The sequence below is a fragment of the Ovis canadensis genome, chromosome 10, assembly GCF_042477335.2.
Source record: "Ovis canadensis isolate MfBH-ARS-UI-01 breed Bighorn chromosome 10, ARS-UI_OviCan_v2, whole genome shotgun sequence".
Taxonomy (NCBI): domain Eukaryota; kingdom Metazoa; phylum Chordata; class Mammalia; order Artiodactyla; family Bovidae; genus Ovis; species Ovis canadensis.
In genome coordinates, this window is record NC_091254.1 from 26444475 (window position 1) to 26472267 (window position 27793).

Genomic DNA, 27793 nt, shown 5'->3' on the forward strand with positions numbered 1-27793 from the left:
TCAGAGCTGGACCACAGAGAAGGCTACACACCAAGGAATTGATACTTCCAAATTATGGTGCCAGAGAAGACTTGAGAGACCCTTGGACAGCAAGGAGATCAAGCCAGTCAATCTTAAAGAAAACCAACCCTGAATATTCACTGGAAAGACTGATTCTGAAGCTACAATACTTTGGCCACCTGATGCGAAGAGGCAACTCATTGGAAAAGACCATGATGCTGACAAAGATTGAAGGCAGGAGGAGAAGGGGACAACAGAGGATGAGAGGGTTAGACAGCATCACCAACTCAGTGGACATGAATTTGAGCAAACTCCAGGTGATAGCTAAGGACAGGGGAACCTGGCATGCTGCAGTCCATGGGGTCGCAAAGTGTCAGACACAACTTAGCGACTGAAAACAACAACAATAATAGTAATAATGATAGCCATAATTTATTGCATTCCTGTCATGTGCTGGGGAAAAACATGAATGATCTCTCACACTCTCAGATCACACAGCAACTCTAGGAGACAGCAGACTATCACATGCGAGGATGAGGACTAGAGCCAAACTGTTAAACTCCAGCCTGCTGTTCACAGTGCGGTTCTGATCAGTCGTTCAAATTCTCTGTGCTGTTTTTACATCTGTATAGTGGACATGAGAAGTGAACTTACTTATAAGGTGGTTAGGAGCATTCAATTAGGCACTTAAAGAGGGTCCAGTAGTAGCAGTACACGTATTTATTAAATATTCACTATTCTCATCTTATGAATAAGAAAAATCAAAGTCCTTACAGTGGTGTTATTTGTCTACAGTTGATAAACCAAGATTTAGACCCACATTGTTTGAGTCCAAACTTGTACTCCAGCCATTATGTCCCACTGCTCCTCCAAAATCTTTTTTTTAACTTTATTGACGGAGTGTAATGCTTCACAATGTTGCCTTCGCTTCTGCTCTACAGCAAAGTGAACCTGCTCTGTGTTTGCACTGTGTATACATATCTCCCCTCCCTCCTGAGCCTCCCTCCCAGCCCCGCACGCAACCCTCCAGGTCATCACAGAGCACCGAGCTGGGCTCCCCGTGCCACACAGCAGCTTCCCGCTATCTGTTTGACACAGGCTCTGTCTTCAGGACCAAGATTTCCCCTCCAAGTATGAGCCTCGCCCAGGTGGTACAGCGGAAAAGAACCTGCCTGCCAGTGCAGGAGATGCAAGAGACTCCGTTTCGACCCCTGGGTCGGGAAGAACCCCTGAAGGAAGAAGTGGCAACCCACTCCAGGGATCTTACCTGGGAAACCCCCTAGACAGAGGAGCCTGGCGGGCTACAGCCCCCGGGGCCACAAACAGTCGGACACAACCAAGCACACAATCACACAGTCACAGAAATGAGCCTCACAGGCTCCACCAAATTCAGTGCACACAGTCACAGAAATGAGCCTTATCAGGCTCCACCAGTTTCAGTGGACTTGCTTTTACGGACACTAATTCCATTTCTTGGGTTTTGGTGGTACCAATGATACCTTCTTTTATTAAAATTTCAAATTCATGTTGTTGTTAACATTATGTTGTCAGAGAACTCACTTCTCAAAAGAAAAAAACCCCATTTTCACTTATTCATATTTTAGTACAGCATATTTTGTCAAAGAAAGCATTTAATTTTTCAGGAAGTCACATTAAACTACTGAGAGAATGCATTAGGTAGTGCTGTGTGGTACCTGTGGTGTATTTTACATTAATGCTTGAAACTAGCTGTATTTTTAGGATGGCCTCAACAATTCATGAGTCATACTTGAAAGTGTTCCAGAAATAGAAACAAGATATAAGATCATACATTACGAACATCTGCAAAACAAACTGCCATCCAGAACCTAATATAAACACTGCCCGGTACATGAGAGAAACTCCCAAGCCCAGTGTTTCCAAGCACAGGACGCCTCCTTTCAAGAGTCCACAGAATGATAAACTGAAGTCAGAGTAATGCCAGAGAGCTTGAGTCTATATTCTGTGATTTCTTTATCTATGTAAAATTAAAATGTCTGGTTCCTAACTTTCTTCCTTCAAGGACTCAAATTTGCCATATATGTAAAGATTAAAATTAACATTTCAGAAAATTATATCAGAGTTCAAATTCAGTTTTAATAAAACCCTTCACAAATGGTGACGGTTACTCAGTATCCCAAGGGTCAACATACTGTAATGGAAAGAAGAAGCCTTTGAAGCCACACAGAGCTCGCGGTGCTTTCTCATGCTGTCCTTTCTCAGCGTCCTTGGACAGGTATTCTGAATCTCCTGGGCCTACATTTCATTATTGTCAAAAGGGAGGCAGTAACACTTCCTGAGCACAGTGATCGTAAGGAGTATGGGGAAAGCGGCTTGTCCAGCCCCTCAGCCAGGGAGAACCAGGCATGAGAGGATATTAAAGGGCCGTTCTCACCCGCACGGTCCTCCACCTGCTGTGTGTCCTGGACAGCAGCCTGCATAGTATGGACTCGGGGGTCATGTATAAGCCTCTGCATTTACACTCAAATTTACCTTCTGAACTCACAGAGCCCACGCTGACGAAAATAAACAAGAAAGGAATCCACCTAGCTAGTGCAGCTTGTGTGAGTTACTTTCCCAAAGCATTTCATATTGCTCAGGAAGAATGTGAACCCAGGCTTATCACACACCCCTGCATGCATTACCACCTCACAATGAGAGAAGTCAGAAGAACCAAGGGCATGTTCATTTACTTAACTGTGACGTTTCTACCGTGTATCACTCTGTACTAGGATATAATGGACATCAAGGGTGAAAAAGGGGAGGCGAGGGACATACATAATACAACGTGTTTAGAACCAAAGTCTTCATTATTTACCCTACAAGCTACATCATTCACAAAGTTAGTTATGAAGGATCTTCTATATATTAGCACCAAGAACACAAAGATAAATACAATAAGATCCTTCTAAGGCATCAAAGGAAACAAAGGCATATAGAGAGAGCCTCAGTTCATATAAGCCACTCATCCATAACGTGGGCTGATGGGTATGACCCAATAAAGATAGCTGTAACCCAAATTAAATGAGAAGTGTAACACCATCCAGTGTACCACTGAGCACAGAGAAGGGATTCAGTTCTCTTAAAAGTGGAAAAATATATCAATATACATTAAATAAATCAGAGCATATGCCTATATAATAAGTATTGAGCTGTACTTTCTTTAAGATTTGTTTATGTGGACCATACTTAAAGTTTCTATTGAATTTGTTATAATATTGCTTCTTTTTTGGGGGGTGTTTTGGGTTTTTTGCTTTACAAGGCACATGGGCTCTCAGCTCCCCTTGACCAGGAATCAAACGTAGACGCCCTGCACCGGAGGCAAAATTTTAACCATGGGACTGCTAGGTAAGTCCCTCAAGCTGTACAAATTTGTGTGTAAAGGTGTTAGAGTAAGACTAATTGTGCATATTTTCTTGTATTGGCATACAGACACACAGGAAGAGGAGGAAACACTTCCCAACTCATTCCATGAGACTAGCGTTACCCGAATACCAAAATCTGACAAAGACCTATTGATAAAATCCACCACAGTTATGGACTGAATATTTGTGTGCCTCTGAAATTCGTATGTTGAAATCTTAACCGCCAGTTATGAAATCTTAACAGGGAAATTTGGCTTTGGAGTACAAAATGAAGCAGGGCAAAGGCCAACAGAGCTTGCCAAGAGAACGCACTGGTCATGGCAAACATTCTTTTCCAACAGCACAAGAGAAGACTCTACACATGGACATCACCAGATGGTCAATACCGCAACCAGACTGATTATATTCTTTGCAGCCAAAGATGAAGAAGCTCTACACAATCAGCAAAAACAAGACCAGGAGCTGACTGGGGATCAGATCATCAACTCCTTATTGCCAAACTCAAACTTGAATTGAAGAAAGTACAGAAAACCGCTAGACCATTCAGGTATGACCTAAATCAAATCCCTTATGATTATACAGTGAAGTGACAAACAGACTCAAGGGTTTAGATCTGACAGACAGAGTGCCTGAGGAACTATGGACAGAGGTTTGTGACACTGTACAGGAGGCAGTGATCAAGACCATCCCCAAGAAAAAGAAACGCAAAAAGGCAAAATGACTGTCTGATAAATGGCTTACACATAGCTGAGAAGAGAAGAGAAGCTAAAGGCAAAGAAGAAAAGCAATGATATTCCCATTTGAATGGGGAGTTACAAAGAATAGTGAGGAGAGATAAGAAAGCCTTCCTCAGTGATCAGTGCAAAGAAATAGAGGAAAACAACAGAATGGGAAGGACTAGAGGTCTCTTCAAGAAAATTAGGGATACCAAGGGAATATTTCATGCAAAGATGGGCTCAATAAAGGACAGAAATGGTATGGACCGAACAGAAGCAGAAGATATTAAGAGATGGCAAGAATACACAGAAGAGCTATACAAAAAAGATCTTCATGACCCAGATAACCACAATGGTGTGATCACCCACCTAGAGCCAGACATCCTGGAATGTAAAGTCAGGTGGGCCTTAGGAAGCATCACTACGAACAAAGCTAGTAGAGGTGATGGAATTCCAGTTGAGATATTTCAAATCCTAAAAGATGATGCTGTGAAAGTGCTGCACTCAATATACCAGCAAATTTAGAAAATTCAGCAGTGGCCACAGGACTGGAAAAGGTCAGTTTTCACTCCAATCCCTAAGAAAGGCAATGCCAAAGAATGTTCAAACTACCACACAATTGCACTCATCTCACATGCTAACAAAGTAAATGCTCAAAATTCTCCAAGCCAGTCTTAACAGTACACGAACCGTGAACTTCCAGATGTTCAAGCTGGAATTAGAAAAGGCAGAGGAACCAGAGATCAAATTACTAACATCCGCTGAATCATCAAAAAAGCAAGAGAGTTGCAGAAAAACATCTACTTCTGCTTCATTGACTACACCAAAGCCTTTGTCTGTGCGGATCACAACAAACTGTGGAAAATCCTTAAAGAGACAGGAATACCAGGCCACCTTACCTGCCTCCTCAGAAATCTGTATGAAGGTCAAGAAGCAACAGTTAGAACTGGACATGGAAAAACAGACTGGTTCCAAATCGGGAAAGGAGTACGTAAAAGCTGCATATTGTCACCTTGCTTATTTAACTTATAAACAGAGTACATCATGCGAAACTCCGGGCGGGATGAAGCACAAGCTGGAGTGAAGATTGCCAGGAAAAACATCAATAACATCAATACACACAGGATATGACCATTATGGCGGAAAGCAGAGAGGAACTAAAGAGCCTCTTGATGAAAGTGAACGAGGAGAGCTGGCCTGAAACTCAACATTCAAAAGCCGAAGATCACGGCATCTGGTTCCATCACCTCACGGCAAATAAATGGGGAAACAATGGAAAGAGTGACAGGCTTTATTTTGGGGGTCTCCAAAATCACTGCCGATGGTGGCTGCAACCATGAAACTAAAAGACGTTTGCTTGCTCCTTGGAAGAAAAGCTATGACCAACCTAGACAGCTTATTAAAAAGCAGAGACACTACTTTGCTAATAAAGGTCCATCTAGTCAAGGCTATGGTTTTTCCAGTAGTGTATGGATGTGAGTTAGACTACATAGAAAGCTGAGCACTGAAGAATTGATGCTTTTGAACTGTGGTGTTGGAGAAGACTCTTGAGAGTCCCTTGGACTGCAAGGAGATCCAACCAGTCCATCGTAAAGGAAATCAGTCCTGAATATTCATTGGAAGGACTGATGCTGAAGCTGAAACTCCAATACTTTGGCCACCTGATGCGAAGAACTGACACATTTGAAAAGACCCTGATGCTGGGAAAGATTGAGGGCAGGAGGAGAAGGGGATGGCAGAGGATGAGATGGTTGGATGGCATCACTGACTCGATGGACATGAGTTTGAGTGAGCTCCAGGAGTTGGTGATGGACAGGGAGGTCTGGCATGCTGCAGTCGATGGGGTCACAAAGAGTTAGACACGACTGAGCGACTGATCTGAACTGAACTAACTGCCAGTGTGACAGTATTAGAGGCGGGGACTTTAGCAGGCCATTTGGTCATGAAGGTGGAGCCCTCATAAATGTGATTAGTCTTCTTCTAAAAAAAGATGTTTAAGAACCTTCTCTGTGTCTCCACTCTCTCTGCTATGTCACGAAGTCAGTAGGAGGGGTCCTCATAGAACCTGACCATACTGGTACCCTGACCTCAGACTTCCAGCCTCCAGTTAGAATTTCACTCCCAGGTATTAGCACAAGGAAAAAGAAAGCATGATGTTCACACAAAGTTGTTGCTGTTCAGTCACTCAGTCATGTCCGACTCTTTGCGACCCCATGGAATGCAGCACGCCAGGCTTCCCTGTCCTTCACCATCTCCTAGAGCTTGCTCAAACTCACGTCCATTGAGCTGGTGATGCCATCCAGCCATCGTGTCCTCTGTCGTCCCCTTCTCCTCCTGCCTTCAATCTTTCCCAGCATAAATGTTCACAGCAGCTTTATTTTAAGAGCCTCAGAAAGGTAACAATGACATGATATCCATCAACAGATGAATGGATAAACAAATTGTAAAGTAATTATTTCATATAATGGAATACTACTTGTCAATAAAAAGGAACAGACTAACATGGAAAAATCTCAATTATACTGAGTGATAGAAGCTAGACAAAACCAGAATATATGCTGTATTACTATATTTATATAAAATTCTAAAATATTAAACTAAATCTACAAAGTTGACGAGCAATTCCCAGAAAATGGAGGAACCAGGGGACATTATGCATTCATGCTAGGTTGCTTCAGTTGCATCCGACTCTTTGCAACCTTTGGACCCACCAGGCTTCTCTGCCCATAGGATTCTCCATGTAAGAGAACCAGAGTGGGTTACCATGCCCTCCTCTATGGGATCTTCCTGACCTAGCTATGAACCCACATCCCGGACATCTCCTGCATTGCCAGGTGGGTTCTTTACTACTAGCACCACCAACAGTATTTATAATTAGGCCTACGGATGATTTGAAATTTTTTTTTTTTTTTAGTGTTTTCCAAGTTTTGTGTATTGACGTTTTATTTCTGTAATAGGAACAAAAAATTATATTTCTTTTGAAAAACTATACCTTAAACTAATCAGAGCCATACTGGAAGTAGAGAACTGTGGTAGAGAAGAGAAAGTAGCAATAGGATGGGTGACATAGGTTAGAATATTCTGACTAATCAACAGGCCACAATTTCACACCTTAATTCAATTTGCAATTCACCCTCCTGAAATGCTTATCCATAAGGTGTTGTTAAATTGTAATAATTTACAAAGGACATCTTTGGTCTTATTGTAACCAGTCATATCCAAAACAAGACAACCACCAAAAACATAAAATGAGATTAAGGAATGATCTTTAGTTATGAACGCAACTCAGAAGAACCAAGAATTTTTAGGTCGTGTCAAATGAGTCAAATTCTTTAAACGTAAAACATAAAGTTTATATTTTTATGAGTCAGATCACAGAAAAAGTAGCTATGATAGATGTATTCTCCAACTTAATAAAGCTTCACTTTAAACAGGAGGGTTTATTAGCTTTTTAAAAATAAAATCTAATATATGCTTACTGTAACAAAGAAAAAATCCAAAAATGTAAAAGAAATATTAAATGACACCTTCCATTTCCAACCCCACTCCCACCAACGCCACAGAAAAAAATCAAAGAGCCTGGACTGTGGCCTTCCACGCTTTTCTTTTTACACAGGAAAATATGTAATACACCTGAAAAGAGTATTTCAAGTTGGTTTTTTTTTTTAAATACATGAACAAAAATTGTATCAAACTTTATGTACTATTCTGAAGGCTTCAATTTTTGCTTAACAGTATCACATGGGTACCCTCTAGGTTCTCAAAAATAAATCCAATTTATTCTTTTTTAATAGCTGTGGAAACTTCCATAAAATATCTATATAATAATTTATCAATCATTCCTCTACTGACATACTCAGATTGCTTTTAGTTTTGTCACTATCAAAAACAATAAAATGCTACAATATATGTTGTGTACAAACATTCTTATTATGTGCTGATTTTTCCCTTGGTGGATAGAACCTAATAGAGAAACTGTTACATGAACAAGACATTTTACTTTAATAGCAACTACCATATTACATTCCAAAGAAGTCAAATGAACTCACACTTCCATAACAATATATGAAATGCTGTTTCCCTGAAACCCCATAGGTACTGGACATTATAATACTTTTCAGTTTGGGCCCAAATGATGCATGAATATTACTATCTTATTGTATAATTTATCTCTCTCTAACTATTAAGCAGAGTTAGAGTGAGTGAGTGAGTGAAAGTTGCTCAGTCGTGTCCTACTCTTCGCAACCCCATGGACTGTAGCCCAGCAGGCTCTCCTCTGTCCGTGGGATTCTCCAGGCAAGAACACTGGAGTGGTTTGCCATTCCCTTCTCCAGGGGATATTACCAAACCAGGGATAGAACCCAGCTCTCCTGTTTTATCTTCTTTTAGTGTTGCTTCCTTCTGGTCTTCACCCTACTGGGGTCTTTGGGAACTGTGCATATGTGTAACACCAGCATCTACCACACCTCTTCATTTCAGCAGAGTTAGAACATATGTACATACACTTATTGGCCATCTGGATTTCCTGTCCGATAGCGAGCTGCTTTAAATCCTTTGACTGTTTCCTATGGGATCATATGATGTTTCTCGGCATTATATATTTATATATTAAGGGTATTAAGCTTCTGTCTATCATATATAATATATTTGCATTAAAAACAGAATCTTTAAGTTAGGTGTTTACTACTTGAATTCATTTAAACAATGTCATTAATGGCAACTAAACTGCCATGTAGATCCAAAGAAGCCTGTTTAACATATTACCTAGCTCTTGTACATCTGCAACGAGAGCTGCAGAAAGCAAAAAAAAAAAAAAAAATCATTAGCTAGAAAATAAAGAGCAATAAAACACATCAAAAAAATTTAAGTCATCATCAGTATGGTACTTGGGACAAAGACTAGAGAAAAATTAGGCACCAAATAAAGACTGACATGGAGACTCTAGAGGAGACTTCAGGGCATGTTTAAGAGCTTTAAAAATTGAGGGGGCTCATCCTTTTGAGAGCACTATTCTTAAAAATGTATCTAAAGAAATCTCAAATGAAATCCTTTTCCCAAAGTAAATTCTCATGTAAGGAGAAGCAATTAGGACAGCAGTAAGAATAAGGCAAATCATAAGGATTGGAGGCTTAGGTTCTCAGACTGTTTCTCAAGCACTGATTACTAAGTCAGGGAATCTTAGGTAACACTTCCTTGGAGGCTTTCGTGTAACCTGTCACTAAGTCATTAAAACTGACAAGTAGCTGCAATTTAATGCACTATCTATCCTGACACAAAGGTGACATAGGTTTCCCATGCTATTCTGTAACACTGGTGAATTTCTCAAACCTCTTAAAATTACTTGCAAACTAAAGACAAAGGTTTCCCCATACAGACACTAAAAAATCTTATCCTGTTAATGAGACCCAAACTCACCATTTTAAAAGCACAATATTGTAATTCTTGCAGTAAATCTTTATGGGCCTAATTGCTTAGATAAGAGTTCAGTGTGTCCAGTAAACCTCAAGTGACCTCACATATAATTGGTTCACTGACTGCAACAAGATTATGTAAGGAAGCAGAAATATAACTGAGGTCAGGTTTAAAGTTATCTATTGAAAACCTGCTACCCTGGAGCACCACTTCATAAGTCAAATCCTGGAAGAAATACTAGCTTTGATACAATATAGTTTAACTTCAAGCACAAATACATGAAGAAACCCCTTTTCAACAGCTGCCAATTTCAGCTAAGCCTTGAGATTTGGTTTTTATACAGAAAGGCCAGAAAGGCTTCAATTATCCACTTTAACACTTGCAAGTGAGAGACTAGGGACTAAGATGACAAGTGGAAGTTATAATGGTCAAGGCAGGAGGTGACAGACCTAGATAATAAAAAAACTAAAGAACAGTCCAACTGCTATGTCTATTATGTGCCAGGCACTGGGCTAGACACTGGACCTAAAAAGATGTATTGCTGTGTCCAGTGCTGTGAAAGCAGATAACAGTTCAAATGAGAAGCTGACAATGACTACAAAATACTAAGCATTCATTACCTCAATCAAATGGTCAATGAATTAAGAAATTTTATTTTGACAAGATAATATTGCTTTTGTGTGGTTTTTAACTGAATTTTAGACTTCCACTTAAGAATATCTCCAGACTATAGTTTCTGCCAATTAGCAGTATTTTTACCATTCCATTAAACAGATGTTAAATAATAATATCAGGGATCATAGTTCAATACTGTTACTTTTATTTCCTCATTACTAGAATACAACAGTGATTTTCAATGCTCTGAAAAATAACGTTAAGATAGTTGATACCATGCTTCAACTATTTCAATATTTTTCAACAATCCTTCACACTTCTAAATTCCAAAAGAGTATCCTAGCACCCCAGGACTTATTCTAAAGAAAGCAGCCAGAGACACTGTAGCAGACTAAAAGGAAAATCAAACGAAAGTGTGGAAATCTGGGTTTTGCTACTAATTAATTAGTCTTCTCCAGTACTTTGGCCACCTCATGCAAAGAGTTGACTCATTGGAAAAGACTCTGATGCTGGGAGGGATTGGGGGCAGGAGGAGAAGGGGACGACAGAGGATGAGATGGCTGGATGGCATCACCAACTCGATGGACGTGAGTCTGAGTGAACTCTGGGAGCTGATGATGGACAGGGAGGCCTGGCGTGCTGCGATTCATGGGGTCGCAAAGAGTCGGACACGACTGAGCAACTGAACTGAACTGAATTAGTCTTCTTACCCCTTCCAGGTCCTACTTTCCTGGCTATGAAAGGAGTTCCAGAGAGGATAATAATTGCTAAAGATCCTCTCCTGAACAAAAGTCTATCATTGTATGTTTCATTTCAAAATATTAGGCAAAAAGCTAAAATGAAGCATAAATACAAGAAGGAAAGTGATACCTTTTGGTAGCTTTAGTACCTTTTGGTACTTCAATGAAGTACCAAACTTCATCAAAACATCATCTCCAAAGTACTTTAACGTATTTTTAAAAATAACTCGAGGAGAAAAAAAATCCATCAAAGTCCTCTCATAATCAAAACCCATAATGACTTATCAGTCATGTTATAGCAAGAATGAAGCCAAAGAACTATAATTTTCCCATTCTGGAAACAGTCCCTGAGAGAGGAGGAAAGAGTTCAAAGAATACTATATTTGAACACAATACAGTAAATAGATGCATAAAAACATGTTCTATTATACAATACAGTATATCTGTCTAAAAAATATGTAGTGACCACAAAATGCCTATGTGAATGCATGAGAGCGTGGTCAAGTCAGCTTGGCCACTTATCCTATTTCAAGATAGCCAAACTCCCAACCATCTTTTTCATATAAATGGCACAGTTTCTCATAAGACTAATAGAGCAGTGTAGCAATTCACTACTGAGTAAAACATATGCTTGATATATGGTCAGCTTGATGTATGGGAGAAACAATGATGAATGGATAGCAGGCACAGACCACCCGACTGCTTATAGTATAAACTCTCCTCTGACAAATTTCAAAGGGTAAGCTACTAGTAACAAAACACAAAAGAAATGAAAACTTTTGATTACATAAGAGATGCATACAAACAATAATAAAAATTGAAAATATGTAAGCCAGAAAATGTGGAGGGCTTTTCTTTGTTTTTCTGGGGGATTTTGGTGACAATTTATGGGAGTTTTGCTATATTTAGAAACAGATACCTTTTACACTTTGGGACTTGGTCTGAGCCAGCCCTTCAGTTATTTGCAAAATATGAGAATACTTTCAAAGAATAGGCTTATAAGTTTTAAAAACTGATATTATTGCTAGGATCCCTTGAGTTCCTGAAGCTGGTACAGATAATCTTATTAATTCTCTCAAATAATAAGATCCTCAAAATGGATAAGTACTTTGATTACAACAGAGTACATCAGCAGACCCCAGCCAGGGGACTGTGGCATCTTAGTTAAAAGAAGAAAAGGCAGAACTTCCCTGGAGGTGCAATGGATAAGAATCCACCTGTCAACGCAGGGGACACAGGTTCAACCCCTGGTCCGAGAAGATCCCGCTGCCGTGGAGCAACTGAGCCCAGGCGCCACAGTCACTACTGAGTCCATGCCCTAGAGCCTGCCAGCCGCAGCTACTGAGCCCACGTGCTGCAATGACCGAAGCCTGCGCGCCTGGAGCCGATGCTCTGCAACAAGAGAAGCCACTGTAACGAGAAGCCTGTGCAAAGCAGTGAGGATATGGCGCAGCCAAAAGTGAGTCAATGAATTAAGCAGGGATGGAGAGCGCTATCCCCTGTTGAGAGCTGTCAGGCAACGACCATGCTTCCAGTCTAGGTGAGACTTAAAAGGCCAACATTCTTTCCACACTGTACCCATGTTCAGTTTGATCTTTTTAAATTGAAATTTGAAGAGCTTACCACTATTTGTGATTCTGCAAACAATCTAACTGAAGGCAAATTCTGAATCAAATATAGATGAAATGTATTTCAGATTCATTTTTAGAGCTAAGACTGAAAAAAGATGAAACAGTTTTTAGCATATCTCTTAAGCAGAAACAGAGCAGACCTTAGTCAGTTGTTGTCATACTCACTCGAGTCATAGGCATGGGATAATGGAAAATGAAAAGGAACAAGAATCTGGAGACTACGGAAGTGGTTGTGTCAGAAACTCACACGTATTTAGCATTATGTGCTAGGCACTATGGTATAGATCTCACATATGCTATTTGATTTAATCCTTATAACATTATCTATGATATTGAAATGATCATACAGATATAGATATCAAGGAGACTCAGAGCAGTTAAATGAGTATGGAAACGGACACATCTAAAAGAAAAAGGAGGAAAAGGAGGGAGGGAGGAACAGGGGAAGGGAGGAAGGAAAAAAGAGACAGGAAGAGAAAGAAAAGAAATTCATGAACTAGAAAATAGTACAGACAAAATTTTAAACATGATTTCCCCCCACTAAGTAGCTGTTTCCCTATAGAATTCTAAACCCATAGCATTTTTCTTATTGTCCACAAAAGTAGATATTATTCTTCACATCTGAAGTTTATTATAAAAAGTTAGCTACATTTATAATAGAAAAAGACCCAGAAACTGGAAAAAATGAGTGGGTTTTTTTCTTTTCATTTATCATGTACCTATGACAGGTAAGGTGTTATAGATCTATTTTGTTAATTTTTCTCTAGACAAGTATAACAATTTATTAGAGAATTATGTCATTAGTCTCTCCCCCAGAAAAGAAAACCTGTCTATGAAAATAATATGATTAGGCATAACTTTAAATAATTAACTTTAAAAATAAATATTCTTGACTCCTACTTAGGATGAAGAATTGCAAGAGACTTTAACTTCCAACAATAACAACCAGAACAAACCAGTTAATCTACAAAATAAGTTTCTTAAAATGCATCCCACAGCTAAGGATATAAAGGAACCTAAATGAACTAAATTATAGAAAGTAATGAGCCCTTTCAAGGAGATAAGAGACCCACAGTTAACTTTCATCCCTGATAGAATGAATGGCAAGAGGAAGAAGAATCTGCCATAGACGCATCAGGGTAAACAAGTTTAGCTTTTGACAAACCTCTAATGGCCACACATGGGTTGGCAAGACAGTTTAATCTACTGAGAAGTCCCAGCGACAGAGAAAATCTGCACTTACCCACCAACTCTTTCCCATCCATGTATTCAAGCATGAGAGATGAAAAATAAAAAGGAAAACCCAATGGACATGGCAGAAACAAATTATATTAACTGAAATGAATGAATCATCAGATGATACTAAGACTGATCATACGGAGCAGAAAAGAGAATCAATTAATCATGGCCAAGAATTTTCCAATATGTTAACCCATATTTAAGAAGCTTAAAGAAATGCAAGTAAGGTAAATTCAAAGTAAAACTGTACCTTGGTACATGAAGGAAAACTTCTGGTGAAAAATTAAAAGGAATCTTAAGTATGGATCAGAAAACAGACAAGTTACAAACAAGAGAACAACAAAAATTTTAGCTGGCTTTTTACTAGAAATAACAGAAGCCAGAAGACAATAAAACAATATCTTTAAAATACTAAAAGAAAAAAATTGGCATTCCATATTCAACCAAAAAGAAAGTTTTGAAAATGAAAGCAAAATAAACACATTTTAAAACAGAAAACAGATGAGAGAATGTATAGCTAGCAAACATACTAAAAGAAGCTCTTTGGCTAAAGGGAAATGCTTTCAGATGTATGCCTGAATCCACAGGAAAAAAAAAAGCAGCAGAAAGCACTGAAATATGGATAAATATTAAAAACTTTTAAAACCATCTTCATTTTGTACAATGTATTTATTTTATTTAAAATTCTATTATTGTTTAAACAAAAATAACAGTAATAAATATCTGAGTGTTTTAACACGTATAGAATTAAAATATATGTCGATAATAATACAAAGTATACGTGACATAAATGAAAGTATCGTGTGCAGAGCTCAACAAACTTCAAGAAGGTCAAACTAAAAGAGACCTCATTTAGACACATCATGGCCAAATGATCAAAAGGCCAAGACAAGGAGAAAATATCTTGATAGTAGAAAAGCGAGTCATGTGGAGGGGATCCTTGATAAAATTAATAACTGACTTCTCATCGGAAACTATGGAGACCAGAAGCAGTAAGGTGACATAGTCAAAAGTGTTGAAAGAAAAAACTGTCAGCCAAGAAGTCTTCAAACAAAAGTGAAATTAAGAAATTTCCAGAAAAATAAAAACTGAGAATTCATCTCTAGCAGATCTGCCCTATAAGAAATATTAAAAGGAGTCCTTCCTTCAGGCTGAAATAAAAGCACACTAGACAGTAACTCAAATCCACACAAATAACATTCCAGTAAAGGTTACATGTGTAAATGTACTGATAAAAAAAAACATACTAATATATTTTTGTTTGTAGCTATTTCCTTCTTCCATCTGGTTTCAAGACAAATTCATAAAATGATAATTATAAAACTGTGTTACGAGAGACTTCCCTGGTAGTCCAGAGGTTAAGAATTTGCCTTTCAATGCAGAGGACTCAGATTCAAACTTTGGTTGGGAACTAAGATCCCACATGCTGCGGGGCTAAGTCCAAGAGCCGCAACTAGAGACAAGGCCACATGGCACAACTAAGAACCAACACAGCCAAGTAAATAAATAAATGTGTTTTTTTAATTGTGCAGCAAGACTTTTAATATATAAAGTTATAATTTGTATGACAATAAATAATACAAAAGAAGTAGAGGGGAAGAGCTGTATTGGAGCAAAGTTTTTGTACACTATTGAAATTAAATTAGTATTGATCTGAACAGGTTTGTGTTAAGTTAAATTGCTTCTTAATCCCTAGAGTTACCACTAGGGTACTATTTTTTGAGGAAAATAACTAAAAAAAAAAATATATATATATATATACACACACACACACACACATATATATAGTCAAACAAAAGCACAACAGAGTGGAGAGCACGGAGCGCAGAGCCTTTTAAGAGGCAGAGTCAATGGAAATGTGTATTGGATGAAAGTGAGATCTTCTCCTTCAAGAAGCACATGGTCTACTGAAAGAATCTGAAGAGTAAGCAAAAAATTATATTGTGTCCAATGACTGGAACACAGACTAGGGGAAGGACAGTCATAGGAGATAAGGCTGAAACTGGATCATAAAACGTAAAGACCTTTGTTCCTAAGGTATTAGAGTCCTTTAAGGAATTTTGAGAAAAGAATTGACGTGATTTTGAGCAAAGAAATGATGGTAAGTCATTAGAGAAATGAAATCAAAACAATAATAAAATACCACGTCATACTCATGAAAATGGCTACCATAAAAGAGACAATAACAAGTATCGGTGAAGATATGAAGAAACTAGAATCCTTATACATTCCTGGTGGGAAGGTAAAATGGTACCACCTCTTTGGAAAACAGTTTGATAAGTCCTGAAAATGTTAAACACAGTTATCATCAGTTCAGTTCAGTTCAGTTCAGTCGCTCAGTCGTGTCCGACTCTTTGTGACCCCATGAATCGCAGCACACCAGGCCTCCCTGTCCATCACCAACTTCCGGAGTTCACTCAGACTCGCGTCCTTCCAGTCAGTGATGCCATCCAGCCATCTCATCCTCTGTCGTCCCCTTCTTCTCCTGCCCGCAATCCCTCCCAGCATCAAAGTCTTTTCCAATGAGTCAACTCTTTGCATGAGGTGGCCAAAGTACTGGAGTTTCAGCTTTAGCATCATTCCTTCCAAAGAAATCCCAGAGTTATCATATCACCTTGCAATTCTACTCCTAGGTATATACCCAAGAAAACTGAAAACATACGTCCGTACAAAACTTGTATATGAACATTCATAGCAGTATTATTCATAATATTCCCAAACTGATGAATGAATGAACACAAAGTGATATATCCATACAATGAAACATCATCTAGCCGTAAAAAGGAATGACACTGATACATGCCACAACATGGATGCACCCTGAAAACATGAGGTGAAATTAGCCAAACACAAAGAATACACGTCAGATGATCCCATCTACATGAAATGTTCAGACAAGCAAATCCACAGAAACAGAAAGCACATTAATGATTGCCAAAGGCTAGAGGGGCAGCGAGGGGAAGAGGAAGAGGAGGAGGAAACAGGGTAACTATTAATGGATGTGAGGTTTCTTGTTGACTTAAAAAATGTTCTCAACTTACATAGGGGCATGGTTGCACAATTTTGTGAATATTCTAAAAACCACTGAGTGGTACACTTTAAAAAGGTAAATTTTGTGGTTTATTAACTGCATTTCAATAAAGCTGTTATAAAACAAAAACCATGATGAGTTACCATTTCATACCTCGTAGAATGAGTAAAATCAAAAAGACTAGAAATACCAGTGTTGGCAAGGATGGGGAACACTGCTGCTGGTCAAAGGGTAAAACAGTACAACTGGTTTGGAGAACTGTCTGGCAGTGTTGAGTAAAGTTAAGCAGGCATCTACCCTATGACACATCAACTCCTAGTTATTTATTTAAGTGAAAACTTGTGACCACAAGACTTGTACAGAAATGTTCACAGTACCTTATTCATAAAAGTCCAAAAACGGAAACCATCCAAATGTCCATCAACAGGAGAACAAATGAATTATGATACATAATTATGCAACGGAAAATTACTCAGCAGTCAAAAGCAAGCTGATAGGCACAGGAATATGGATGACTCTCAAAATTATTATCTTGACAGAAAGAAACCAAACACACAGACAAACACACAGACAAACACATAGACACAAAAACTATACCTTAACTATAGGATTCTATTTACAGAAAGCTGAAGAATAGGCAAAAGGAATCTGCCATAGCTGAAGCGAGAGCAACGGCTTCCAGAGTCGGGTAGAGGGAAAGGGGCACAAGAGGCCATTCAGGGTGAGGAGAGCGATGCTGGTGGTCACACACATTTATAAAACTGTCAAGCTAATCAAAACAAACGCCTAAGATCTGTGAATCTTATTAAGTCTAAACTTCATCCTAATTCAAACAGAAATAGCAAGATGTGGACAAAGATTCTACTAAAACATTCATGGATGAAGTGATACGAAGTGAAAAATTCATAAATAAATGATTATTTCTTACTGTAGTTTTGTGGCACAAGTTCTGGGTTCTTAGGATTTTTCAGCTTGTAGGATACATCTCCAATATTAACTGTATCACCTAAAAAGAGAATACAGAAACACAGTCATTGTAAGAGAGCAATACACTATGCCTTCTGCAATACTGATTCTCCTGACTACAGATAAGCATGAGTGTATCACAGATATGACGTGCCAGGCGACCACAGAGACACTGTCCATGTCAGGCACCATGCTGTAAAACTGGCATCTACAGCATAAGTTACCCCCGCATGTGCGCTAAGTCGCTTCAGTCGTGTCCGACTCTTTGTGACCCCATGGACTGGAGCCCACCAGGCTCTTCTGTCCATGGGATTTTCCAGGCAAGAATACGAGAGTGGGTTGCCATTTCCTTCTCCAGGGGATCTTTCTGAACCAAGGATCAAACTCACATCTCCTGAAATGGCAGGCAGATTCTTTATCACTGAGCCACAAGGAAAGCCAAAATACTGTTAAAGACTCATGTATTTATGCTATTTCATTTAATCTTGACTCTAAGTCACCAAGGCTTCTGTGAGCTATTTCACAGAATTGCTGTAACAGAAACTCCATCTCAAACTAGCTCAGTACAAGGACATTGGGGGTTTTGTTACTGCAGTTCTATGAAGTAGCTCACAAGAACCACAAACACAAACACCAGGCTCAGAAAACTAGCTAGGCTCAGAAACTAGCCCACAGTATGCCAGGAAAGGCCACAGGATGCACAGTCCAAGACACATCCCAGGAGCAACTCACTGAGAAACCAGCCCTGGCACCACCAGCTTCACTGTGGGACACCATGGGCAGGGGACAACTTTCTCCCCCATTTTATTTTGGTATGTCTCACACCTGTGGGATAGTTTAAAAAACACTATCTTCAGAGGCAAAAGTCACGACTCTTCATCTTTCAAGTCTCCAGAGGCACCTTCTAATAAAAAGCACACTGTCCTAAGTAAACTGTTCTTGCAATTTTCCTAACTCTGTCATGATTCAACCTCATGGGCAGGAAAACTGAATCGACCCAGCCTAGTCATTAGTCAGAGTCCGGCTGCCCGGGCACAGAGAGCTGGAAGCGGGAACCACCAACTTCCAGGGTAAAGCTGGGACCCTGCCTGCAAGCATGCACGCCAGGCAGGGACACCCTCCCCGCCCCCCGCCCCCTCACCTCTCTCTCTCTTGCTCTTTCTCTCTCCCCGCTCCCTCCTCCTTTTCCTCTCACCTCCTTGCTTCTCCTCCTGCCTCATTATGACTCAAGCTTTCTTTGCCTTTCCTTCTTCTGCTCTTCAACATCTTGTTGGGTGTGGAGGCCCCGTTCTAGCTTCTCTTCTATCTATAATTGCTTCTTGATGAGCTCATCTGGTCTTGTGCCTTTAAGCACAATATATTGCTTGCTCCCAAATTTATATCTGTAATCTAGACCACAGAACTCAAAGCATGGGCAACAGTCTCTGAGATGCCTAACAGTCACCTGCCGGTTGGCATATGCAAAACTGAACTTCTGATCTGTGCGTGCTCCACCCACAGTATCCCCCAGTTCTGCGAATGGCAAGTTAGTGCTTCCAGTTTCTCAGACCAGAAATCTTACAGCCAGTCTTAACTGCTCTCTCCCACACCCCATTAGAAAACAGTACTGACTCTGTCATTAAGATACATGTATATATATATATATATATATATATATATATATATATATATGTAGTACTGCCCACTTCTCCCGCCATCCTCTACCTCCACAGTGCCAACGCAAGCCAGTTAGGGGTTTACTATTTAAATCCAGTTTCTCATTTAAACAGTGTTATCTCTTACCTCCTTACACATCTCCTGTCTCGATGCTTGCACTCTACAGTTATCAACAGAGCGCCCACAGGGATCATAAGAAAACAAGAATGAAGTGATGCCAGTCCTCTGCTCAACCCCCATCTTTGCAGTGGCCTCCAAGGCTATTTCTGATCTGGCTCCTCACTTCCCTTCTAAAGTCATCTCCGGCTAGTGTCCTCCTCTCTTCTACTCAGCCGCAACTTCTCTCACTTCCTTCAACATGTCAGTCATACATTCATTTCAGGCTTTTGCGCTGGATTTTCCTACTGACTGAAATGCTTTTCCTAAATACATCCATTGTCAATCACGGCCCCAGCAAGAAACTGATAGCTCATTCAAACTGAGTAACTGAGGAGAGAATAATGCAGGAAGCATTTATGAAGGTGTGGGCAGAGTCTGGGAAAACCAACAAAGATGGAGCAGTACCCTGGGACTAGCAAGAACAGAAAGCCACTACCCTCACCAGGCCTGCAGGAGCAAGGGAGAGCACACGGAGCGGGCAGGCACAGTTACAACAACGGACACAGCCAATCCAAGGTGGTGACTGGCAAAGGGGGACTGGGGGATAAACACGAAGCAAAACTGACGGGACTGAGAAGCGACAGGAGACAACTTTAAAATCCTATCTTACTACGCCTCTCTCAGAAGCGACGGAAGAGGAGGGGAAAAAAGAAGAATATGGGAGTAAAGGCGATCCCTTCCTGACCTTCCGGCTAAGACCAAGTGTAGAAGCAAAGACCTGAAAACATTATAAACCACTTAGCCTAAATCGCCCTTCTGGAACACTGCACCCAACAATGGCAGAATTCTCTTTAAACACACATGCAACATTCACCAAACTCGATCTCTGGCTGCCTCACAATGCAAGTCTTGATAAATTTCAAAGGACTGAAATCATACAAAGTATACTTTCTGATCAAAACGGAATTAAACTAGAACCTCATAACAAAAAGATGACATTTGGGAATCAAGTAACAGGCTTCCAAAAAAACCAAAGAAGAACTCACAATGGAAATTGGGCTCATTAAGAAACAGTGTAGTGGGCTTCCCTGGTTGGCTCTCTAAGGTAAAGAATCCACCTGGCAATGAAGGAGAAACACGTTTGATCTCTGGTCCAGGAAGACCCCACATATCATGGAGCAACTACGCCCATGCAGCACGACTGAGCCTGGGCTCTGGAGCCTGGGAACTGCAGCTCCTGCAGCCCAAGCACCCTACAGCCTGTGCCCTGCAACACGTGAGTCCACTGCAACGAGAGGCCCGTGCACCCCAACTAGAGAGTGGCCCCTGCTCACCCCAGCTGGAGAAAAGCTCTCAGAGCAACAAAAACGCAGCCAGCCAAACTAATCATAATTACTATTAACAACTAATAAATAAAACAAACAGGGCAGTGATCAATTTGTCATGCCTGCTGCAAGCAAAGAGGAAAATGACACTCACGGGGTGGGGGCATTTGTCCTTCCTGCCTCAAATGCCAATGTTCTTGGCTAACTGTTGTTACCATGATACACTTTGCTGAATCATCTAATCCATACCAATGGCCCCGCTTTGACCTCTGTACAATTAAAGTCTTACGTGTCTACTTTGGCTGAGATCTCTCTCCTGAGTTCCATGCCTCTCAGTAGCCTTTTGGACACTTCGAAATTCCAGACACACCTCAAATTTAACATGAGAAGAACAGAACTCTATGTTCTCTGTGTGTGCTGTCCAACCATCTACAACCAGATCTATCTGAGAAAATGATGCTTTTTATCTCAGCCTAGAAGGCAAAAAAAGCAGAGACGTTACTTTACCGACAAAGGTCTGTCTAGTCAAAGCTATGGTTTTTCCAGTAGTCGTGTATGGATGTGAGAGCTGAACAATACAAAAGGTTGAGCACCAAAGAATTGATGCCTTTGAACTGTGGTGTTGGAGAAGACTCTTGAGAGTCCCTTGGACTGCAAGGAGATCCAACCAGTCCATCCTAAAGGAGATCAGTCTGAATATTCATTGGAAGGACTGATGCTGGAGCTGAAACTCCAATCCTTTGGCCACCTGATGCGAAGAACTGACTCACTGGCTAAGACCTTGATGCTGGGAAAGACTGAAGGCAGGAGTCTCCTTCAACAGAGGATGAGATGGTTGGACGGCATCACCTACTCAACGCACATGAGCTTGCGCCAGCTCCGGGAGCTGGTGACAGACAGTGAAGCCTGGTGTACTGCAGTCCATGGCGTTGCAAAGAGTTGGACGTGACTGAGCAACTAAACTGAACTGATCCATAGAAAAGCACTAAATTCCTTACCTTGGGTTGTCTGGTTGTTTTATTTTTTCATTAACAGTGATCTTTTGATGTGTTCTGAGTAGCTGATATTTACCGCAAAATCTCCTACATACTCTGACTCCCCCTCATTGCCTCTTTGGAGCAGTCTCTCAGAGTTATCTGAGATGCTATGTCCTGGGTTTGAAGTCCTCAGAAAGTCTGCCAAATCAGACATAACTCTCAACTTCTAGGTTGTGCACTTTTTTCAGACAACAGTTTTGTCAACCAAGCAGGGCATACTTGTCTCCTTTGCCTAAACTCTATGGGGATCCAGAACCCTGAGAGAGTAGAGCCCTCTTGTGCCCATCCACCTCCTCAGAGTCCAGATGAATCTGGGTCTCTCCTGGCTCCAGGATCTCCTGTTAATGGCTGATGACTCTGAGTTTCATTTGGCAGCATCTCTCAGCACCAGTCGAAAGATATTAGGGAGTGACGCCTTAATCTAAAGGTATTAGGGGAGCCCTGTTGAAAAACACTGAGAGACATCCCTAACTGGAAGATAGGGGAGTCTGGAATTTGCTCAGTAAAAGAAATTGAGAGGTCTGAGTTGAGAGGTTGGGGGAGGAGAATGACTTGAAATTTTTAAAGGAGAACTGGAAACCAGCCTCCAGCTAATACTCCAGCTAGATCATACTTGAAAGTACCTAAATTTTACTAAAAAAAGATCTTAACCTTAAACGACCAAACTGGGGGAGGGGGGAGGTGTGTGCATGCAGTTAAGTTAAAAATTTGGCTTGAAAAAAAATATCTTTTCAGAATTCTGACCTTAAGGGAGACTTGCATTTCTCTTCCTGTGGATGTATCAATAAATGTTCTGCCTGATCTTCTTGGGGGGGGGGGGGGGAGGGTGTGTGTGTGTGTGTGTGTGTGTGTGTGTGTGTGTGTGTGTGTGTGTGTGTGTGTGTGTGTGTGTGTGTGTGTGTGTGTGTGTGTGTGTGTGTGTGTGTGTGTGTGTGTGTGTGTGTGTGTGTGTGTGTGTGTGTGTGTGTGTGTGTGGCGCGCGCGCGTGCGTGTACTTTAAGAATTTTATTTAGGTGACATCCTCCCCATTCTCTTACAGGGAAGCCTCTTACATCTTACTAGTTTGAATCACTGTTAGTATACATCTCATTAATAGCCAAATGATAAATCCTTTAAATTAGAGAAGCTTTTAAATTGGTTAGTTTTTAGAGAGCTATCATTATAAATGGCTGTTTCACTGGTATCTATAAAAATTAAATTAAAGATGGAAAAAAGGAAATATATCTAATGGCTATCCTTAGAACTTCCTTAGTTTAAAACAAGGAAGGAAAAAAACAGTTTGGGAAGTTTTATTTGTGGTCTTTGCTTCCCCTCAATGGGTCTTACAAATGCTAATAAAAACATCAGAATAATTAATGTTAACAGGAAAAAAAAACTGTAAGGAAAGTCTAGATACTTTTTCCAACAAGGTAGAAATCTTAAAAAGACTTACCCCAAATAGATAAAGAAATCTTTAAATGGTTATTCAAAATGCAATAAATAAAATAACCACTTAAGGGATTAAAACACAAGGTTTTGATATTACACTACCTAAGGTTAAGTGGACCAGAAGGGAACCCCATGTGGTCCCCAACATTAAAAGCCAAACAAGTCCACTCTATTTACTCCAGATTTTTTAAGTATATGTTTAAGGGGCTGGAAAAAAAATTACACTGAGATACCTGACCAACAATTAGGCCAATTAATCAAGATTAACAAAAGGGCCTGAGTTTCATGGCTCAACGCCCTCTATGGGGATCCCAGAGACTTTAAAAAAAAAAAAGATAAAATGGACAGGGAATAAAAAGAAAAACTTCTAGAACTCCTCCTGTAAGATCGAAACTTGCTGACTGGATTCTAGTGAAAGCTAAAGATATAAAAGATAGAACTGAAATAAGTATATAAGAATTGATATATTTTCATTGGTTTTATATAAGATGGCTACATCTGTTTTCTTTAATTCTGAGATAGACATGTTTCACTGAGGAATATTTCCCTGTGTGGTATTATAAGACAAAACATATAGATCTGCTTGTCAGGAAATACTAATTAAATATATTAAAGGAAATCAATAGGGACTTCCCTGGTGGCTTAGATGGTAAAGCGTCTGTCTACAATGCGGGAGACCTGGGTTCGATCCCTGGGTCGGGAAGATCCCCTGGAGAAGGAAATGGCAATCCACTCCAGTACTATTGCTTGGAAAATCCCATGGACAGAGGAGCCTGGTAGGCTACAGTCCATGGGGTCGCAAAGAGTCGGACATGACTGAGCAACTTCACACACACACAAAGCTGAGCCATACAATGGAGAAAAAAGTGGGAACTAATATTCAAGGACTAATAAAAATAAAAACAGTGGTTTTGCTCTGGGTTTAACTTATGAACTTAGAAAGAGGCTCTTTGTTGACTGCTTTATATGAATTTTTGAAGGCATGATAGAGTAAACTCTAAAATTCTAGAACATAGAACTCTTAAATTTTAATTAGAAATCTCTGATATGGAAAAGCAACTTTCAAATATTATATATATAATTATATAATAAAATACATATAAACATATATACATATATATAGCGGCAAATCAATCTTTTAACATCACTGAGGTGACAAACAGTTCTTCGGGTAATTAAAAACAACTGTTTTTGTCCTGCAAAGCTCTGCAAATCAGAAACGTAAATATAGCCCACAATGACCTGAGATTGAGTCTAATTGCTCAGTCAGGCAAAACCTGAAGCCAAGGGGAAAAAATTACAAAGGTGGTAATTTTAAATTCAAACCACTGGAAAGCCTCCCTCAACTGAAAATCTAATTCATAGACTTCTTAGAATCTTTATCAAAGACAAACACAAATCTTTAAACCTCTTTTCCACAAATAGTAAAGTCTCAGTCATCTAAGCACGCCAATTTAATTCATCTCAAGTGTTATTTACAAACTAGTAAGTTTATACTGTAATACCCGATTCATTTCTAAGCTTCTTAAGCGAAGCCATGAGCTCTCTAGTTTTGCCTATTCACATATCTCTGTACACATTATATATATGAGATATCTCTATCTCTAGAAAATATCAAAATTAAATTTATAAGAGCTCTATTTAATTGACTCAAAAGTAAATGCTTACAAACTATTTCTACACAGAAAGAAACTGATCAAAATGACTTTCAAGTTCATGTTAATTGAAAATATTTAATATTAAGTTAATACCTGGTCTTAAGGTTAGTTTAAGTTTGTTGAGCTAATTAATACAGACATGTCTTTAGAGTGACCAACATTAGGTACAATACTTATTGTACCAAGGTTTAATGGAAGTTAAATAAAATTTGTTAACATCTATTGCAAATTTGTCAGTATGAAAAATAACTTGGTATAATAAATATTTACAAGTGAATTCAATGCAAATGAGATAGTTTTTGGATGAACTTTTAAGGAATATTTATATTTAAGGAATGTCTACTTAAGAATAATCTCTCCAGATATTTGGCAACTTGAATTTAGAGCTATGCTAAATTAAGTGATGGAAGTTTATTAAATAACAAGTCATTCTCAAATAAAATAAGATATGTCAATTACTTAACAGAGAAACTAAAGGTTTTTAGGACTTATTAATGAATATGTTTGGTGCTACCCTGAGATGTTCTCTATAAAAAAGGAAAGGTTTTTAGAAATTATCACTAGTATTTATGTTCGCCAATCTACAGAAAGCTAATGTAAAAGACAGTTCGTAATTGCTTACTTCTTAGTTTTCACTAGAAATTAAGGTTTTTAAGAGTTGAGGATTCTAATTTAAACATGTAATTAAAGCTAACAGAAATAACAAAGGAAACATTTCAGTATATAGCAGGAAAATGGAATGTGTGTTTTTCAGAAAAGGAGGTATTAAAAATGGAACTACATGATATTAAGAGAAAAGAAAGTAAGTTTATCTTAGAGCTGGTTGTTTCTGGATGGAAAGACTAAAGGACAAACTAGACAAAGACAGATACAGGCAGTGATGGAAGGTTTGTGGATGGTCAGGATTGGCTAGATTTAAATCAAAGTTAATTAAGTGATTTTGTTGTTAAAAGTAAGCTGGTAAAAGACTAGATCTAATTTTCTCTCTCTTTTAAGAGAACAGTTTCCTTTGCCTTTGATCAGAAAGCACAGGATACTGGCCCAGTTATCTGAGATGGCTGTCAAAGGAATGAGCTCAGTGAGCCCAGACTTTGCATCTCACCATACATGTATGTTTGCCTTTCATAGCAGACTGTGTGAGTTCCCGCGCCCTTACGTGATCTGTATTTGTTTTCTGAAATCATTTGTGACTTTGGTTAAATAAACATCAATTCATATGACCTATGATACTATTGTGTGTGTTCTTGTTTTTAAATTGGGGTATAATCGCTTTACAATATTATGTTAGTTTCTGCTGTACAACAACACAAATCAGCTATATGTATACATATCCCCTCCCTCCTTATTGTGTTTTAAACCTTTTTGATATTGTTAACAAACTTTCCAAACATGAAAATCTAACAAGTTCTTTTAGCTTCCAGCTAACTCTTCAAATGAAGAAGGAAATGGCAACCCACTCCAGTATTCTTGCCTAAGAAATCCCACGGACAAAGTCTGAGCCTGGTGGGCTAAAATCCATGGGGTCACAAACAGCTGGACATGACTTAGCAACTGAGCACTGAAAACAACTCTTCAAAGGAACACTGCAAAACCTCAAAGAGGACTGTTAAACTAATTAGGCTTATTTAGTATGTTGAATTACTTGAGAAACATTGTCAAGTGACTGGAGGTGAACTTTAGGTTATAATGTATAGATGAATGTCATGAATATATTCCAAAATTTATATGGAATTCCTAAAATGCGATATACGCCCTGATACAATGTTATCAGTCATAATTCTGTGTGTGCTAAGTCGCTTCAGGTGTGTCCAACTGTGTGCGACTCTGTGCGCTATAGCCCGTCGGCCTCCTCTGTCCATGGGATTCTCCAGGCAAGAGTACTGGAGTGAGCTGCCATGCCCTCCTCCAGGGGATCTTCCCAACCCAGGGATCAAACCCAGGTCTCTTAAGTCTCTTGCATTGGCAGGCGGGTAACACTAGCACCACCTGGTTCTCTTAAAATGTTTCATGTCACAGAAACAGCCAAGTTTCTTGCCAACTGCATTGTACTCAGATCTCTAACCATGCCAGTCTAAGTGTTGGCCTTTATAGACAGTCATTAGTTTACACTGATAGTTCAACAAAATGAGTCAAGAAGACTCATAAAAAGGACTTTTTAACAAATACAAGTTTCTGAAAGTCTTTAGATAAATATGATTTATAACTTCATGACTTTTTTGGAAACATATTGGCTTTTAATAGTTGTTTTCCAGAAAAAAAAAAACTTACCTCTTATGCTATGGCCTACAACAAATTGATGAACTATACCTTTGTAAACAAAAATATAACATTTTTCTCTCTACCTGATCCTTCCAGAATTTGGCTTCTCTGGCTAGCTTTCTGTGGACTTGATGGTTAACTGCAACCAGTTATAACTAGTTATACTAATAATGAGTCATACTAATCATTAATTTGTTCTCTGTTTCCATATTCTTCATTCTTTGTGTCTCCCTGCTACACCTTGACTTTACCAATGTTATTAGCTGTATTACTTATATCCTATCTATTTTATAAGATTCTTTTCTCTTACATTACCCAATGTGTAACCAGGCAAGAAAATTGATAATGGCTAAACATCTTGAGGTATTAGATCACATTTATAATTCTACATACTAACAATTTTCAAAATAAATAGGATAATTGTAACAGTGTAATTCTACGTATGGGAAAAAGCAACAAGAGAAAACATTTTCTGGATCATAATAGACTAGTAAATCAGAGGATCCAGAGGATTTTAAATTATCAATGGGCTCTACTCCAGAAATTAGCACCTGGAGTGGTATATCAAGAACCTTTGCCTGACCTAGGAATAAGCATT

General features: G+C 39.2%; 1 protein-coding gene across 3 annotated transcripts in view; it reads right to left on the bottom strand.

Annotated features, from left to right (window-relative positions):
• Positions 1-27793, bottom strand: part of VWA8 (von Willebrand factor A domain containing 8) — a 383224-nt gene that overhangs the window by 347898 nt on the left and 7533 nt on the right. For all 3 annotated transcript variants that reach the window (XR_011259328.1, XM_069601241.1, XM_069601243.1), the window contains exon 2: positions 17696-17773. Coding sequence is in view for 2 of the 3 variants with exons in the window: in XM_069601241.1 (XP_069457342.1) it covers positions 17696-17773 (78 nt within the window). In the remaining variant the exon portion in view is untranslated. The remainder of the gene's footprint in view (positions 1-17695; positions 17774-27793) is intronic.